Source organism: Mycteria americana, chromosome 1, assembly GCF_035582795.1.
Source record: "Mycteria americana isolate JAX WOST 10 ecotype Jacksonville Zoo and Gardens chromosome 1, USCA_MyAme_1.0, whole genome shotgun sequence".
Taxonomy (NCBI): Eukaryota; Metazoa; Chordata; class Aves; order Ciconiiformes; family Ciconiidae; genus Mycteria; species Mycteria americana.
Window position 1 is genome coordinate 188,865,670 of NC_134365.1, and position 19,078 is coordinate 188,884,747.

Here is a 19,078-nt window from a genome sequence, read left to right on the forward strand (position 1 = left end):
ATATTTCTTATATTTTTCTTCTTCCTCCCTCTAACCCAGACAGCATTCAAAGTTGGGTTCTTCAATCTGAACTCAATCCTGTAAAAGTGGGATAGAAGCTAATTCCAGCTGAGTCTTGCAGAAGCCAGCTAGAATAGCTCCAGCACTGAAATTACTGAAAACCTTTTCCTGAACAAGACTTATTCTGCATGAAGTTTAGGCAGATGAGAAGTTAATCTTAAGAAAAGCCTACATGATGATGGTGAATGCTCATAGCAGTGACTTTACTGTCACAGTTGCACATATAAAATCATTGTAAAAAGTAGGATAAAAGTCAGAAGGGCGATAAAGCACAGAAACCTCTAAACTTATTCAAGTAGAAATAATGTATTACTGTATTAGACAACTCAACTTACTTTGCTGCAACTGGTTTCTTCTGGTTTCATTTGGAGTTATCAAGACATACGGGCCGACACTAAAATGAAAGAAAACACTCCCTTATTTTTCCTGTCTACTGAAAAACAGGAGTGGAAGGGGTTTCCTTCATCAGCAAGGTCAGTTTTCTGCTGTTGTAGCAGAACTTCATAACAAAACTTGTATCTATTTTGATTCAGCTCTTCAGGAATTTTTGGTAAATACTCTAGAAACACTTGTTATATTTGGAATTGGCTGCAAATACCAAGGATAACATTTTCAGACACTTTTGGCACAATCTTCACTTTTCTTATTTAAGTCTCACTCTAGACTGCTGACCTCAAATCTCAGCTGTTTCAAATCAAATCACTTCCTCAAATCAAACAGTTCCACGTGGTAGACAACTACTTCCACAGCTTGCTCAAGCACAGAGGAAGACCATAGTCTACTGGGAAGAGCACTGGGGCTGGCAGTCCACCCCATACCTCGAGAGCACCAAGCACCTCGTAGATTTAGGCAGTCTGCCCAAAAGTTGTCCAATGATTGTGCAAAATCATACTGTTTGTGATGGACCCAGGTGACTTGCTTTCAGCCCGAGCCTCAGTTTCCTTCTCAGCCTTGCGTTTGTCAGGCACTGGGAATTCCTTGGGCATATTTATCTTGCTGTCATGCCTAAGGTGCGACTCACTGAATCAGGACAAAGGCCCCGTTTTGCTAGACTTCATTCAAAATGCAGTTGCTGTCTCAAGGAGCTATCAATCTAATGTGACAGCAAAGAGGTAGGACAGGGTTCAGAGTGTATTAGAGACTCGAGGTGATCAAAAGATTGATGAAAACATGTCAGTTCCACTTGGAGAAAACAAAGGGGTTTATCTACACGGGGTATTGTGTTGGTACGAGTTTACACTGCTCCCGCTCAGCAGAAGTTAAGCCACGGGGGTGCAGGTTTACCAGAAATGCACTAAGCAGCAGTTGGCTCCACATATCAGAGTAAGCTTACACCTCTCTGCAGCATTCGGCAGGGTTTTATCTGCATGCACGGGCACAAATACTTCATCTGACTTCATTGTGGGGAAGGCCCAAGGAGAAGAGCAGAAAACAAAGAATAATGAGGGGCGAAGGCTGACCCTCTTAAAAGAAGAAAGGGCCACAGGGGGTGGCTAGAGGGCAAGCAGAGAGAGCACAGTTGGCTGTGGAAAAGTAATGAGAGAATGAGGCTCGAGAGTAAGGCTAAAAAGGGGAATGAAAATCATGCAAAGAGATCAAAGTGCAAAAAGCTGCCTGCTGCCGTATCACTGTAATTCAAGGTTTGGGAAGGAAAGTATTTATATCCAATTACCTCTTTCTCTTTGAAGACTTATTCTAGGAGGATGTGGATTAATTTATGAGATTAAACTAGTAAAGATAGAGCTGCAAGCTTTAATGGTGCCATTTAATAAGATCCTTTCCCTTCCTGCCAGCATACTCTGGTGCCTGTGAGACTGTTCTTCACCTCTCCACCGAATCCCAGACCCTCAAAGGCAGGAGCTAAGAGAGCAGCAATGCCCCTCCAGCATTCGCAGCACAACTGCAACAGTTACTTAAAAGAAGTTTTGACAACCCATCTTGCTTATGGCATAACATTCCCCATCAGTGATGGTTTTTCAGATTTTTCTTTATTTGACTGAGTAGTAGCATTTACAATTTATCCCAAACTGCCTTTGACAAGCTGCTGTACAGTTTATCAGTTTCAAGAATTTTTTTAGTAGTTTTTCTTGGCTGTTTCAGATATTAAGATCGTATTTCTTTCAAGTTCATACACAAAAATTATTAAGTACCTTTTACACTCCTCTCCCTTTGTCAGTGAAGAAAATGGCAAGACTACCTATCTTCCCCTCAAAAAAACATCAGTGCATCTCAGACAACCCACTGCTTCACAGCACTAGAGGGCAGAAGAGTTTTTATATAATCAGATGCACTTTGATGACTTCAAACAGTGTTTGTTTGGTTGTTTTTTTTAAACTAGGAATCAAATTAAAAAGAAAGCATGGCCCTCTGCATGTCTGCGCATCTATGAGAAATCACCATATCAAATCTAGCCCTTCTGCCATGAATCGTTTCCTTTATCTGCTTCTGCTTTTTGGTTGGAAGGCTCAGAGTCCGGGAGGCCAGGTGGGGCCACCCTTCTGACATCTGACCGTGGTCATTATCCATTGCATCTGTGAAAGGGGTAGAGGTGACACTACACTTACCACCAGGAAAAGCTCTGCTCTGTTTTCCAAAGAGCAGCGTAAGAGTTATTGTGGTTAAAAGAGTGCTTACTTAAAGGCCAATCTGGTTTCCATGTTATTGAAATAAAGGCAAAGTTAAAATAAAATGAAGATGTCAAGTCTCCAGTGGGGGAGGGAAAGAGAGAACAGGATATCAACTTTTGTTTGTCTTTCACCTAGTGCTTATACTTTGTTTTAGTCCAAGTTAAAGAAAAAAAAAAAAGAGCATTAGTGAGTTTATCTAATTTTATAGTGTTCACCTTGGTCTCTGGAAAGCTAGAGTGTAGCTTTGGGTACTAGGATCAGGGGGAAGGAGGAGCAAGTACATGGTAAACTTCTTGTGGGGCGGGTGAAAGTCAGGGTATGAACTGGTCCTTGCTTTTCAAGCCTACAGCAGGAGAGGAGCCAGGTGAGCTGTTGCCTGAGAGACACCATCTGCCCTATCAGTTCTAACACTAAAATTAAAATCCACACCTAGCATCCCTTATTTTCTTGAGATTTTTATTGAAGGAAAGAAAGTTAATGCAAAAACCCATCACCAGCTTTCAGCTTGTTTTAGCCGGTTTGCAAGATATCGCATGTCATTTCTTTGTTCAGACAAAACCTCTGATCCAGTAAAGCCTATAAAACCCACTACAGCCTGTCAATTTAATATTCCAGTCAGTTCCTAAGTTGCCACAGTAGCCATAAGTCTGGAGCAAATTATCCTTCTTACCTGGGTAGCAATTAAGGAAATGTGAAGATTTGAAGCTATCAGTGATGTGCAGACTTTTTGTACTTCATACCAATATACGAAGTACTTCAAAATCCACAAACAGAAAAGCTGATAAAGAATTTAACTTTTCAGGTCCCCTAATAATGATTCTTATTGTTATATGACTTAAGCCTATCTTTGAGGTAGGGTTGTTTTATAAATAAAAATACAGAAGTCACTGGGGGGGGGGGGGGGGGGGGGAGGGCAGGGGGGAGAACATCTTACCCAGGTTATAGCTCTTTGAAAAAGAGAAACAAATCATCATCTACTTTTATAGTTCATATTAATCTTGATGAGACTTTTTTTGGTTTATTTCCTCCACAGAAAATGGGAATGTATTGACTAATTACACAGACTGAACAGATATTAACGAGAGTAAGAAAGTTAAAACCCAGTAAGAGAATGCATCTGTACTGAAGTAAAAACAAAAAGCAACCTCATATGATTTTTCAAACAGATAGACATCAAATACCATAGTAGTGGGAAGATAAACACCTATATAACTATATATAAATAGATAGATATAGAAACATTTCAGTCAGGAGATACATGCAATACAGTCATAGAAAATCTGCAAAGATCGTTTACAGTTTGAGTGATCAGCAACACAGAGAACACCATGTCTGCAATCTTAAATTCTGAATCCTGTGTGTAACTCTTCTCATCTAACTAGCACCACTCAAGGACACTTTTTCAATGCTTTGAGGGTACAGACCATAGAAACCTTTGTTCTACTTTCTTTCAGGTTTGTATAAAACAGTTTATTTCTAAAATTGAAAAAGCACATGAGAACTGCCGTTCACCAATAATGTTTTTTGCAGAGCTGTGCCCTTCAGTTTTTCTTCAAGCTCGCTCCAGCCATCTACCACTGGGGAGCTTTCCAAATGAAGCGTGAAATAGTTTAAAGAGTTACAAAAGTAATGGCTGTTATAAACTATTTCCAGTTCCACTGTGTTTTATACTGCGGGTGCATTGGTACATGAATGCCACGAAGCTAAAAGCTAAATATTTCGCTCTGCTGGGCAACGTGCCTTCTGTAAGAGACAGAAACCAAGAAGAGTGTAGTTGGAGAGCAACACAAATACCTAAAGCTTGGGAAAAAGATGTGGGCAGGTTCAGTCTGGAGGAAGGACTCAAGGGAAGATAGAGGGGAAATACTACATTAAATAATATGTTAAGACTGAATGTAAAAGAGTAAAGGGACCAAACTGCCAAAGACGAATCGCTGAATCTCCTTCAAAGATACGCTAAGCTGAACTTTGCATTCAATTATCAGGAATTGTTTTAAGAGCAGTCAAGTCCACACCACCACAAAGTATTATTTTCACCAAGGCTCCCATGCCTGATGGAGCAGCCATATGCTGCTAAGAACCACGGAAGCTGCCAAATCAGAGGGCTACAAGATGCCAAATCCCAGCGAGCAGACAACAACTGTCCTGTAGGTATCCCTATTTCGCAATGCACACACGGCCAGATGCTAACGACAACTGACAGCCACAGTTCTAGACCTCCGTCGAGCAATATGCTCTGTGCCCCGGTGGTGCCATAAGCAGGGCTCTGGGAGGGTGTACAAACCTTGCGTGCGGCTTTGGGGCTCTGGCTTTCCATCTTTATCAGCACTGGCATCTTACCAGTTTACAGCTCAGAGACAAAAGTGAATTACTGGGGCTTAACATTATACACTGTCTGATTTATCCTAGCTGCGTGTGTGCTCTTGACACAAGAGGCAGAAAACAAACTGCATTAGCAGAAAGTGTTTATCATCAAAAGTCTGCGCTCATGGATTTTGTCCTGTGTTTGCCACAGGCTAGGAGTGCACTTAATTACCACGGTTCAGCTGATGTCTGGAAGCTTATTAAGCCAGGGTAACTCACTTCTGTATCTGGTCCCCCTGGTTAGCTAAAGCTTTCATTAAAATGGCCAACATTTTTGCCATAGTGAGGCCTCAGGATAAGACAAAGACTTAAATCCTGCAGAAGTGAACTTGCATGAGGAAAGAGCGAGAAGGAAACGAGCAGCAGAGAGAGGCCCAGGAGAAGGTATGAGTCAGAAGCAAGCAGGAAAGCAACAGACCTGCCGTTCTGCTGGTGGCACCCAAATCTCAATTCTCTGGTACCCACAAGCTCGTAGGGAAATTCCTGACGTTAAAATTTGGTCCAAAGAGTAAAACTGACACTCAGAACTGAATTTCCAGATGGGGCTTGGAGTCAGCAGCTTGGTTTGGGCTCAGCATGCGATAGCACAGTAGAAAGAATGGCAGGTGCTTCAACCAGCAACCGCTTGGTGTAGTAAACACATTGGTGCTGGAAGGCGATCTTAACCACCCTCTAAAACTCCAAGGAAATTGTCACAGTGATGGATCAAATAAGGGAGCCAAGGGATAGCTCTCAGCCCAAACTCGGCTCGCAGCACAGCTTTCTCTCTTCCCTGAAAACGCTAACGTGCCATTAGTCAGCATATGCTCGTGGGCAGACTACTCCAACGGGAGACAGTTCGCTGTGGCGGTGTGATAGATTAACATCGGACCCAACAAAAAAGTCTATGAATTCAGATGCGGCCATGTTTATGCCGTCCCCAGGTCCCAAAGCAGCTCAGTTACCTCAGTGCAGCACAGTGCCAGGGATGCACCGAGCATGCCAGAACCGGCTGGAGCACCCGGTAATCACTAGCCCCCGTGAGGAGCGCAGAGCATCTATACGTGGGCAGGCCAGGCGCTGGACTTGGCAACGCTAGCGCTGAGCCGAGCTACCCACCGCAGAGGTGTCCGTGTGTTGCGAGCCAGGCTTGCCAGCACGCCTGGAGAGCTGAGCAGGTCAGATGCTCTATCACGTGAAGATTAAGACCTAAGCTCGCGGCATGCTCATCTCTGCTTCCTCCACTTTCTTTTCAACAATACATTTCCTTCTCCTCTGCCTCTGCACCACAGTATTTGTTGTCCTTTTATTGCCCCTGCCCAAACACACTATCCTCCCATATGTTCCTTATTCACCGTCTCACCACAGCCCCTCAATCAAGCTATGCATCGAGGGAACATGTCGGGGCTTGTGCAAACCAAGCTCTTCCAAGAAAGCCTTCTAATACAGTCATTAAAAGGACTTCCTCCCCCCCACACACACACATTATGAGGAACACAGCAACTCCTATCATCCAGACCAACAGAAATCTCACAGCATAGTTATCCTCTTACATGGACTCAGCCAGCAAACACGTGGCTGGAGATAAGGATGGCTACTGATCACATCGAAGCCAGGCATCTCTGAATCGTCCCACTGGGCTGTAAAGATTAGCCCATCAGCCTGAAAGATAGAGACTTGGGAGATTTCCCCTGTGCAGCAAATACAGAGCTCAACTCTTAAACAGATTGTCCATAAATCAAAGTACCCTTCTAGCACCCCCACCAGTGGCAGGGTAATGGGAAAAACAAGCATTTTGCTAAGCATCCACCTCCAGTTTCATAGACTAATTTGGTGTTTTTAAAAAGAAATTTCAGATCGTGAAAGAAAATAAAATTTTCAGAACTACTGCTAAGTATACTCTAACAGCAAAAGACCAAGAGGTCTTACAACACTATAGATACATATATATATATAATTCAGGATGAAGACTGGAAAAGGAAGGAAAGAAAGCCCTGATGGATTTGGCTCCGGCAGTCAAAGAATACAATTTTGTGAGTCAAGCATTCTAGTAACTCTGCTCTCCTTTCACACAAAATGATGAGGGACTGTTACTAGCTGTGCAACAATATATCTTCAGATCTTATTATTTTGAATTTGATTTTTAAAATGGATTTTACCAGAACCAATATTATTCTTGCCAGCTTTAAAGGCGCCAAGGACACACTGCTGACTAGGGGCAGCATTTTCTTTTTCAGGCACTAGCTATAATTCAGCCTCTAATTTCCCCACTTTCCTCCACCTTTTCTTCTGTACAGACTTTTGTTTCTGAATAGACATGAACAGGGGCAATTTGGGAATTCACTTTCTACAAGTTAATTTCATGGCACTTAGCACACAAAGTGAAGTAACTTAAATGCAAGCTTATTATTATAAGCAGTTTCAAGCACTTGTCATCCTGGTGATTTTTTCTCCATGGCCTGAAACCACATCCTATATATAACTGGAGGGGGATGTGAAAACTTTCATTTCAATTTTGCATTGGAACAAGTATTCTTCTAACTTAATTAGGACCATTTTATTATCACTTCTCAGCCTCGACATATCATATAAGGGCTTTTTCAAAGCAAGAGAAAAATTACCCTCTAATACCAGTTGCCCACCTTGTACTTTTTAATAGGCAAGTTTGAATATCGGCTGGTGGATGAGACTACAACATGCCACGTCCCACACGTATTTCATGTGTCCAGTCTACATGAAAGGTCACCTGATCTCACCCTGAGATGCTGCTAAGGTGTCCTCACACTCCCAGTTGCTCTGAAGCACAGCCTGAGACTGAGAGTTTGCGTGGTAACCACACACACACGCACGCAGAGGCTTCAACAGAGACTCCAATTCCTGCTTTGCTGGCAGCAAAACCATAGCCTGGCTGTTTCCAGAAAATAGCAAGCATGGAATAGAGTTGGAATAGAGCCACTCCTTGGCACAGAGGTATCCTACTTGGGCCCCTCATGTTCCCTCTGCTACACATATTCCTGAACGCCTTCTAGGTTAATGCTAATGTGTGCATTTTGTCTTCTACTGACAGCCTATGACTTCAGCTCTCCCAACTGCTCTGTTCAACCCTTGGTTATCCTACAGCATGAAAACCTGGACTATTCTGAGGGTGTCCTAGTATTTTAGTTTTAAAGATCATGTTCAAAAGGATTGATGGCTAAAAGGCTGAGTCAGCTTTATCACTGCTAAAATGATATTTTAATCTGAGATCTTTCTTGAAACATAACTTGAGATAACAGAACAAAGATAATAACAATCAATTAAATAGGGGGGGGGGTGTTGGTTTTAAGAATAAAGATTTCCCCTTGTCTGCTTCAGTATTTCAGATACCACCTACCACTTTAATCTGGGTTAGTTAAGGAAATCGCAGTTTATGCGGCTTCTATCACCTTCAAACTGACTGCTAGCATCCCCCTCCTCGAGGGAAGGGAGCAAACTCCAGTCTTGTTCACTTCTTTTTTTATTTGTTTCCCACTCATATTACCTGGTTTCTCTTCGAACCTGCCTTTCCCTCATTCCTTCTTCTCACTAACTACATACTAATGCAGACTTTAATTTGTACACTCCAGGTTTAGCAATGAATTCTTTGTTACAGCTTTATGAAGACACAGAATCTTTCCTATCACATAGCAAAAAATATTAAGTGCACAGTCCCTGCAGTAGATGCGCAACAGCTTTCTCTCTGCAAGCATCACATAAAGATGAAAAAGGGAACAGGGCTTTAAATTATTCTTGCCCAAAAGCTTCCTTTATTTTAGGGGGGATCCCATCATGCGGTCAGAGTCTGTGTGAATATATTTGCTCTAGCCTTAAATTCTGTGGGGAGCTCAGACTAACCAACTGATTAAGTATTTACCTAACCTATACCAGGGGGTTTGTATGCCAGACTAAATCCGGGCAAAGACAGTTATACCAATGGGAAAACTCCCACTATCCCCCCCCCCCCCCAAAAAAAAGGCAAAAAAATGCACATAGCACAAATAAGTAAGCTAACTAGGGCTGCTCCCACCGTACTGTGGATATATGCCAGTGTGAGGGCAGGCAAGACAGAGGGTCTTTCATGTTTGGAAGTGGCAGAAAATAAACATAGATTGTAACTCAGGAATGGTTGTTTGCTCTCCTGAAAGTCAGTCATTAAAGCACTGACGGATTTCACAGCTCTTAATAGTCCCTGTATCATTACTACCTAGTAGGCAAGCATTCATGGGTTACAATGGAAAGCTGCTGATTGCTGCTTGTGATCAGCAGCCTGCCAGCTCTCGCACAGCTTGGCTCCACCTTCTTCATCCAGAAAGAAGGGAAAGGAAACTGAAACAGCCTTCAGTTTCCATCAGCTGCACTTTGAAAAGTGGGGGGAAAAAAAGGCAAGCTAAGCAAATTCGGCACATAATAACGGCATTACATGCACTGTTACTAACAGCTCAGAAAAAGCACATTTGGGGAAAAAGACTGTAAACAATTACTTTTGGTCAGCTAAGCATATATGTGTTAAGCACATGCGCATAAAATACACACACGCTATTTTCCATTTCTGTTCTGTATTATATCTGCAAGCTAGAGCTTATACAAGCTATCTAAGAATTGTCACTGGAAAATCAGAGACGGACTAAGCATAGATCCCAATAAAGCCTAAAATGAAATTGAGGGCTGAAGCTTTGGCTTTGCTTTTGTCAGCATGAAGTTGTTAGAAGCTGTTCTGTGTCCTGGACCGCATTCAGATCAGTGCTGGAATGCAGCCTATATCCATCTCTTAAGCCAAAGGAAGTATTTTTAGACTTTCTAAGATGAAATATTAGGAGAGAGAAAACAGGAGCTAGAACCAGATTTGAAATTTCACTTTGAAAAAAGATGCCAAGAAACCGACACTACGTACGGCAGTATCAAATGTACAGAACCAGCCACTGCTATCGCATGAGGTCTAAGCCATGCCATCACAAAGCCTGCCAGAACAACTCAGGTCCCATGTAGGAAGCATCATCCACAAGTAGGCTTCAGGCTGGCCGCAGGTGGCTCTGACAGGACGAGGACAAGATGCTTGTGTGCCCAGTCCGATTCACTAGAAAGTATTTCTGTGAAATAGAAAGTATTTCTGCCTTTGAAAGTGCACACCTTGAGTAAGGTGAGAACAGGCACCTGCTGCACATAACACTATCTCAGCCAGACTCCTTGCTACTTACTACTGCTCTTGCTGTTGTTGGTAGACTGATGCTTGGCTGCTTTGCTCCTCTTCAGATGTTGTCAGCTTCTGAGGGTTTTCAGCCTCCTCTGTTTTATTGTTGCCATCCCAGAGGTAACCCTGAGAGGAAAACGGGGTACTGGAGGCAGCAGCCGTGCTGTACCTGCTGCCTTCCCTCCATCCTCTAACCCCAGACATTGCTTCGGGAGTACCTTGCCTTGTCAGAAGGGAGTATTGCAGCTAAGGCTAGGGACAGACTCAACACTTCGAGTCCTTACACGTTGGTTTCAATTCCTTGTACGACCCGCCCCTGCCTGGACTCTCAGCTGTTAGACATGCAAATACATGCGCTGGTTTCCGAGTCATCCTCCAGCTGATCTATACTAATAAAACAGTCAACAACAGTTTGTGCGGTCTTGGAATAGGCTGCTTCAGCATAAGCACAGTGAGGTCTGGCTGAAAGCCGTATTTCTGACAATTTTTTACCCCAGCATTTCAAATTCGCCAAAGACAGAGGGGAATAGCTCTAGGAGGGTTGCTGGTTTCTATTTTGTGGGAGTGTAAGGAGAAAGATGAAAGTGAAACTAAAAACTAACCCTCAGATAAATCCTAAGGCAACGGTCCTGCACAACTCCAATTCTGCCTTTCAATTCTGCTCAATCGGAAAACTTCTTTACTTCAGCCTTTCTTTACTTCAGCCTTCCTAATTCTACCTGATGAATAGAGGACAAATACATGATCCTCTTAACCGAAAATGCAGATCCCTTCAGTGAACACATCTGACCAGTGGTATTGTATCTATGGGATCTGCAGGGCTAGGGAAAACCAGCAACCTTCTTAATATCACTAGTAAAATAAAGATGTTTGGCAGCTCCTAACCCAAGAAAAAAAGAGTTAGCAATGCTACTCAAGCTTTATGCAGCAGAGCTAGGGAAATTCAGCTCCACACATGCAGATCCTGTCACTGTTTGTCCTCAGCTGCTCAAGCTGCACTAAAACCACATTGCTGAAGGGGTACTTGCGTGGCCAGGTTTCCTGGCTGTCCAGACTGTCTAAGTCTTACAGCACTCCAGTACCCCACACATGCTGGGAAAGTAGCAAGATAAAATGCCACATGGAGAGCCACAGACTCTCTCTGGTGTTCACGATGCTCCCGGGGGTGCTGTATGGGACCCTGTCACCAGCAGCACACCTCCCAGAGCTGCCACATCCAGCAGGACATATCTCCTAGGGCTACCCGATGAAGGCAGCATCAACGGTTTCTCCCTCCCACCATCCCTCCTAACATGCTCTGCAGCAGAGATGATCTGCATTTGTACACAAATCATTCTGTACGGACTACGGAGTGCAATGGCAGTACATTGCAAAGGGACGAGCTGGTGCAAAGTCCCTTGCACCCCTCCCAGAACTGTCTTGCTTCTGGGCCATGATGGGTCTAGCCTGGTCTATGACCACACAGGAACACTGTGGGTGAGTCCACTATGGTCACTTCTTGGAGACAAGATAGCAGAAGTCAACCAGAGGCCCTCTGCCTACCTTCTGCAAGCCCTGATCTCTCTAATCCCAATCTCTCTTGAGACAATGATGCGGCATTCATTGAGACGTATGCAGAAGCCACCCCAGGTTGGCAGTGCAGTCTCTCTTTTTGGTTTCTTAGGGGAAGAATTGCTCTCTGGGACATTTTTTAAGGAGCTGGCTCAGCTGGGGGGATGGATGCCAGTTGCCTTTTAGCTGCCTGGGCCATTAATCAAGAGTGCTTGCTCACACAGCCCCCGTCTTGGTTTGGAAACTGCCCAGGAGGCCAGAGCAGGCTGTAGTCCTCTTTGACCCATGTTTTTTAATGCCATACACCGTGGGCAAAGGAATATGTCCAGTTTGTAAGACATTGCTGGGTCATAACTGCAAGGCAACTCCTGATGTTGTCAACATTCCTTGCTTCAGAGTGTTCCAGGCTGGTGTGGAAGGGACCATCTCCTCTGCCAGATGTCTTCAGGAATTGCTAAAAGAGCAAAGGGCCTCACAGCCTTGGAGCAGTTGTGTGGGCTTATTCTTTACCTCTGGACTCTGTGGAGAACACAGACATTTTGTCCTGGATAGTGATTGGGCTCTTACCAGAAACCAAACGCATGGCACTTGACAATCTGAGTCATCCCCCAAGTTGTCCAAGAAGGTGTTCAGGTAGGCCAGAAGGCTCGAGGCTTGCTGTCCTGCTTCATGTCAGCTGCCAGCTGCTAAAGGCAGGCCCTGGGGAAGATCTCTTAACCCAGGTTCCCCCTCCTCTTCACAAATACAGTTTGGGTTTTTGTACAAGGTGCTAGCAAATGAAAGTAAGCATCAAGCTTAGTCCCTTATGTAGGACTGCGGGGTAAATACATGAGGTGCAGAGACCAGAGGCAGCGCAAATGATAGGAAAGTCATGTCTGAGGACTGCAAAGATTTGTGGGATAACAGCTGTGCCTACAGGCACCCTATCTGGTAAAAATCCAGCTTCGACATCTGGATTCTTCTTAACCCATGCAGATTGATGTCTTAATAACCCAAATTTAATTACGAAAGTGGATTATAATTAATGTGGTCACTGCTGCTGTATCTTCAATCCCACATTGTTATGTAAAGTTCAGATCTAATACCTGTTTCCTGTTGAAATTTAGAAAGTTTTGGCTGCAAACAGTAACTGTAGAATCTAAGTAGTTTATATCTATATTGCTCAAAAAAGAGGGATGGCTCTTTTGCCTCCAGCTATTAGCAATTTTTTTTTTAAATTTTGTGGAAGGAAATTCCTTGATAGAAAATTATCTTCTGCTTTGAGAAAATCCTTCAGCGGACATATAAAATATTAAGAATCACAATATTCCCTCCCTCACCTGTGTTTTTCATGAAATTACATTAATAAAACAAAATAACTTCTGTAGAGGAACATTCTATATTGAACCTTTATTTCCAGCTCAGCAGCATCATGAACTATACCAAAAATGAGAGATATCAGAGATTCTTTCTCACTATAAAGATACTCAGAATCCTGGTCAGCCACCTCATCCTTTCTTTGGGAATACCAGATGGGATAAAACTCTCTTCTCTGAAAGAAATAGTATTAAAAAAGAGAGAAAAAAAAAAAGTATTTAAAACAATGTCATGTCCCCTACCTCTCCTTCCCTGAAAACACCTGTTCATTCTTCATTATTTCACTGTTGGTTTATGGATTTTAAGGTTTTGCATTTTTAAGTTTTTTCCAAAACCACGGATGCTTTTCATTAAAAGCTAAGACTTTCATTTAATCCAAGGAGACTAGAAGCCTAAAGCCTGAAGAAAAGCATCAAACTGCAGGAGACTTTTGAAAAAGACAGCCAGGACAGGCTAGCTTTCCTACAGCCCACTCTCTATTTTTCCCAGGAGCCAGCAAATGGTATCAGAAGGCCTTTACTGCTGGAGAACTGCCTTTTCCTTTGCTGTCAGCTAAAATACTTAGTACTACAGCTGAGTATGATGCTCAAGAGCTCACATGCATAGGTTTTTCCCTGGATATTTTGACTAAGTAGGTAAGACACACAGCTGAATACACTACAGTGCATATATGTGTAATTGATCATTAGGAACATCTCCCTGCATTTTAGGGCAATGACAAGGCATGGCAAATATACCTAGAAGCATACCTATAATTAGCACTGCATATAGTGTTTTTGTACCATGATGGAAATTAAGCATTGAATTTTTAAAGACGCATTTTACTTCACCAAGGTTTTTCTGGCTGAGTACTCTAGCTCGCTGTACAATTAGTTGTGAACAGAAAAAATTAAACTGGACAACAAGTAATGTTCAGCTAGACTTTTAAAACACTTGATCTGAAACATGCTTATGGCAAGCAAAATATCTAAGCTCACGGTAGACCAAACCCACAAAACATTAATATGAATGGATACTGTAGTATCGCTTTTAGTTTTGTGCACTTCACATAAAATGTTTCGTCAGGAGCAAGGTTGCTCTGTTGTGAGGGCAGTGCGTTCTGCAGGGTTGATAGCACTAATTGTTACAGCTCAGGATGCTGAAGAAGAGAAATTTCTCTGCTCCCTGGAGAGGTAGCTCCAGAAGGAGGGTGAAATGTCAACATTTGGCCAAGATTTATTCTTGTTTAGATCTAGGACTGGAATTTGTCAGGCTCAGCAGAAAGAATGCCATTAGCTTTGACAAGTGCATGTGTGTGTCTGGGTTGGGTAATCTATTTAGGAGATGTAAAATGCTGCACACACTTTCCATTTTATTGCAAAAAGCTGAAATTGACGGTACCTGTCAAAAACTATCATCTTCCACTCTCTAAAAGAAAATTGACCCTTGCTGTGTCTGCAGTATCCTTCAGCATTAGAGCAGGTCCACCTCTCCTTTAGCTAATAATACTTCAGTAAAAGGAAGTGGAGATTGAAAATATAATTGACCTGATGTCCAGAACTTGCTATATTGAGGTCCTGAAGTAGTGCCTGAAAATTATTGCTACCTTTTAGGAGTATTCTTATGCCTGGAGAGTGCCATGCATATCTATATTGCTATATAAATAATACTAAATAATAAAGCAGGGCTATTTTAAAGGTCTGATGTTATAAAAACCATCAAGACTACAAATGAATGTTTTATACCACTAAAAATGCCTGCAACAATTCTATTGGAAAAGGCAAACAGGCAAACTATCAGAAACAAAGAGCTCTTATAGCTACTGCTCCAACATTGTGACCAGAAGGAAAAAGTCATTGAGAAATCTGACAATATTAAAATAGTATTTGTAAAATTCCTGGCTATATCCTTTTCTTAACAGTTTTTAAAGCAGAGGAGATTTACTTGCGCATAAATTATTTTAACACTCTTATTCACAAAAGATACCTCAGCCTCTTGCCATATATACCATCGTCTTCATGGAATAATTGGACTCTTGTAATTCCTGAAGGCCATGATTAGTTCCAGCTTAGGATTTTGTATAATATACTTCCCTGTGGTACCTGGTCAACCAAAGGTGTCATACAGACAATTATTATAGTATCTAGAAAGAACATTACATTCTTCATTGTTGAACGTTTCAGAATATGTTACTTAAAGAAATTAGTAGAAGTCCACATGCCTCTTTTTGCTTTTATAGTATATTGCGGTAATTAAAGAAACACACAAATGCTTTTAGGAGCAATGAACTCTTCCAACCTCTAATCCTGGTGCAGTGGCTGCGAAGATTTATTCTTTATTCATTTGTATGCACATGACAATTCAGCAAGGCTCAAGTACTGACTCTACCAATTTTATATGATACGCCTTATGATTTCCTTGATAACTCTCAATTATACTCTCTTCTCTGCCTGACCTCAGAAACTTTAATCTTCGGCATGAAAGTCCCTGCCATTTTAATGTCACTGGTCAGGTGCTACGCTTACAGGTACATTGGAAATTGTCACTGGTAAAGAGTAAATCCAAAAGGTCCCCCTCCTTGTTATCAATTTCACAAGCTTTAATCTGGTATCTGTTTCTAGATTCTCCTTCATTCCTGACGGAGACTCTTGCCAGCATTGATCCTGACTGCAACATGGAATACTGTAGCACAGACTGTTTAGGAAAGTCATTTACAGGAAAAGTATGCAGACAATTAACTTAAATGGCATAACAAATATGGACAACATTGCTACACATTAATAGTGACAATATGCTGGAACATACCAGTGTTTAGGATTAAATTAAAATAGTAATGGACAGATTGTCTCTACCAGCACCATCCTGTGCATAGCGTAGCACACAGCTGTGCCATGCTGAGAGGAGCTTCTGGAGAGAACCATAACCAAAGACCCAGCTGCTTTCGTTCCTCCCCTCCCTGCTTCCAAGGGAAACAACCTACGGTCTTTCCCTTCCAGCAAAAGATATCTTTTCCTTGTGTTGATTATCTGGTTGGCTCTGCTTAATCTATACTCTTCCTGAGTCTCACTGTCCAGAAAGTGGTACTACGTAGCATAGCTGGTGGTATGAGGAAGACATTCAGAGCAATGCTTTCGATCTCAGAGCTTGCCTAGATATATTTGCATGGACCACAGTATGGCCCAGTGTCTTTAAGGGCCAAATTTTGCTACCCTTACAATGACCTAAGATGTTTCCTGAGTGCATTGATGATAACTTCCCTGCAGAGGTGATCAAGGAGCTGACAAGGGGAGATGCTCTTCCAGATCTGATACTTACGAATGGAGAACTTGGCTGCAGTGACCACGAGATAGTAGAATTAGGGCAAAATAGCAGAATCACAACCCTGGACTTAAGGAGAGCAGACTTTGACCTGTTGAGGGGTCTCAGGGATTTGCTTGGAAGGATCCCATGGGATATAGTACTGAAGAGGAGTCCAGGAGAATTGTCTGACAGCACAAAGTCAAACAAAAGTGGCAGGAAGCCTGCGTGGATGAACAAGCTGCTCTTGACTAAACTCAAACATAAAAAGGAAGTGTACAAGAGGTGGGAGCAGCGGTAGGTGACCCAGGAAGAATACAGAGCCACTGTCTGAATGTACAAGAAGGAGGATCTGGGGAAATACAGGTTGTTCAGCCTCACCTCGATCCCAAGGAAGGTGATGAAGCAAATAACTCCTGGTGGACAAGTTGACCATAAGCCAACAAAACATTTGGGATTCCTCACACTGCTGTATTTCACATGGATTTTATGTGGTACCACTTAAGTAGATTTTGTATATTATGGTTGTATACCCGGGTATTAAGAGAAATTCTTCTAAACTACTTTGGTTTTTGGTGGTCCAGAATGGCAAAGCACTGTTAAAATTCATTATTGTTGATGTTCTGCTGATTTTTGCCCACTGAGTCTTTCCAGTTTTTCAAAGCAATGCAGCTGTTCTTGTTTAGAGCGACCCATGTGTATTTCCTACAGTTGCCTGGCCAAACACACACGGTGGGTAAAACGAACAACTCTCATTCAGTTTACTGTCCCATTGGACTCAAGGATGCCACTTTTATAAGTAGGTACTTTTCAATATGAGTAAATGTTGCAGAAACTGGAAAAAACAGGTATTATTTTCTGCAGTCTTTCGCTTCATAGATATGCCTCTTAACTTTCTCCTAGTCTTATTTGTTTGGCTTCTTTTTATTTCCTGCCATTTCAGTTTTCTCCCCAAAACAAATACATTTCTTCTCTTATGGCTGATTATCTTTTAACAAAGAGCATTACGTCATCAGGAGAGACCTAGATTTTTTTAAACAAGTTGCAATAAAGTGCAGAAGAGGAAAATTAAGGGAAAAACCCTAAATTCCAATACTTTCAGTTTATTATTTTTTAAACTGAGTTTGCTAATCAAAAAAGTAGTAAGTGACATGCTATTCTGCATTACTTCTTTGCAAATCAATGAACAACAAATGATTAGTTGGGGACATTTGTATTGATTTTAAAATAGGTTTTAAGAGTACAAGAAATTCAATTCCACTGAAGGTTTAAAAAATTAATCATATATGATTGTGTGTTATATCTTAAATGAAGAAGTAGGAAGGAATGTATTTCTTCCCAAATGGATCATCATACAACTTCCAATGATTTCTGTTCTGTAGAAAGTTAAATTTATACATCTGTCTAAGATTAATGAAATGCTATATATGGTCAACTCACCTTTATGGTTAATAGCAGCCGTACTTTGAAAAGATACTTAGAGATTGTGGGAGACTGAAAAAGCTAATGTCTCAAACATTGTGGAGAGATGAGGCGCGATTTGCATGGCAACGGCAAGTCAGCTAGCATGGGATGGGGAGAGGTCTTCAGAGGAGAGACTAAAAGAGGTATTGTCTTGTGAGACACTGAAAAAGGTACTGTCTCACACATTGTATCGAGATAAGGTGCAGCAAGCCGGCTAGCACGGGAGGAGAAGAGCGCGTCGGAGGATGCGCAGTTACCATCTATGGCCAGAGGTCACACAGAGTTTTATCTAAGGAATGGGCCTGTGACCACCCGAAACTTGGAATGAAGCTCCTCGCAACCACCCCCCCGCCCCAGCGCCTGCGAACTTTTGAGGACCAGAACAACGCAAGTCCTCCAGGGGAGTGACCTGAGGCAGGGATTAGAGTATAAAGAGACACCTTCCCCAGGGAACGGCGTGCGCCCATCACCGGAGGATTGCCACATCTGTCATCATCATCGCGGGATCCAAGGGTGGTGATACCTTTCCTTCTCTTTATCCTCCTCTCTTCTCTTTTCCTTTTGTCACTTCTCTTTTCCTCTACTCTTCCACTATATATATATATATATATATATCTGGGCATACGAGTTTTGGATGAATTGTGACGGGTTGCCTGGAAAATAGCTCCATTGCCAAATTGCCTCTGTTCGTTCGCTGAGCTTGCTAGTTTGTTAAGTTTGTCCGTTTGTCTAGTTCGCTAGTTAATAAAGTTGCTAGTCTGACTGTTCCTCTGAGTCATTGTCATGACTCTACCGGCCCTGCGGCTCTGCCGAGCAGAGATCGGCCTTTGTTGGTACACAAATCCCCGGGGAATCAAAAGATTCACCCATCTCGCAACCCACCGAATGGGACGAGACAGAGATTAATTAAAGCAGTTGCCTTTCAGTATTACAGGATTGATGAGTATCAATCAGATATATAAAACCATGGTATGTGCTCAGAATGATGCCTCAGAAGAGCAATCGTTGTTTGAAATAGGAGATAAGAATAATAATTCTCTTTGTTGAGTCACACCGCTTAGCAATCTGCAGATAATTCACTTCCGTTGCCGGTACTACCAGGTAGGAGAGAAGGAAAACCAGCATAAGGGCAAAGGAAGAGCTGTTATGCTGCTGTACTGAACAGAGATTGACATGTTACATTTTGTGATACAGG

At 42.3% G+C, this 19,078-nt stretch overlaps 1 protein-coding gene across 2 annotated transcripts in view; it reads right to left on the bottom strand.

Annotated features, from left to right (window-relative positions):
- EPSTI1 (epithelial stromal interaction 1) overlaps window positions 1-10,521 on the bottom strand; it is a 50,492-nt gene extending 39,971 nt beyond the window's left edge. For both annotated transcript variants that reach the window (XM_075491986.1, XM_075491985.1), the window contains exons 1-2: window positions 10,244-10,521; window positions 396-454 (exon numbers count right to left, since the gene is read on the bottom strand). In XM_075491986.1, the coding sequence (XP_075348101.1) occupies window positions 396-454; window positions 10,244-10,440 (256 nt within the window). In that variant the 5' untranslated portion in view covers window positions 10,441-10,521. The remainder of the gene's footprint in view (window positions 1-395; window positions 455-10,243) is intronic.
- Between the last annotated feature and the right edge of the window lie 8,557 nt (window positions 10,522-19,078).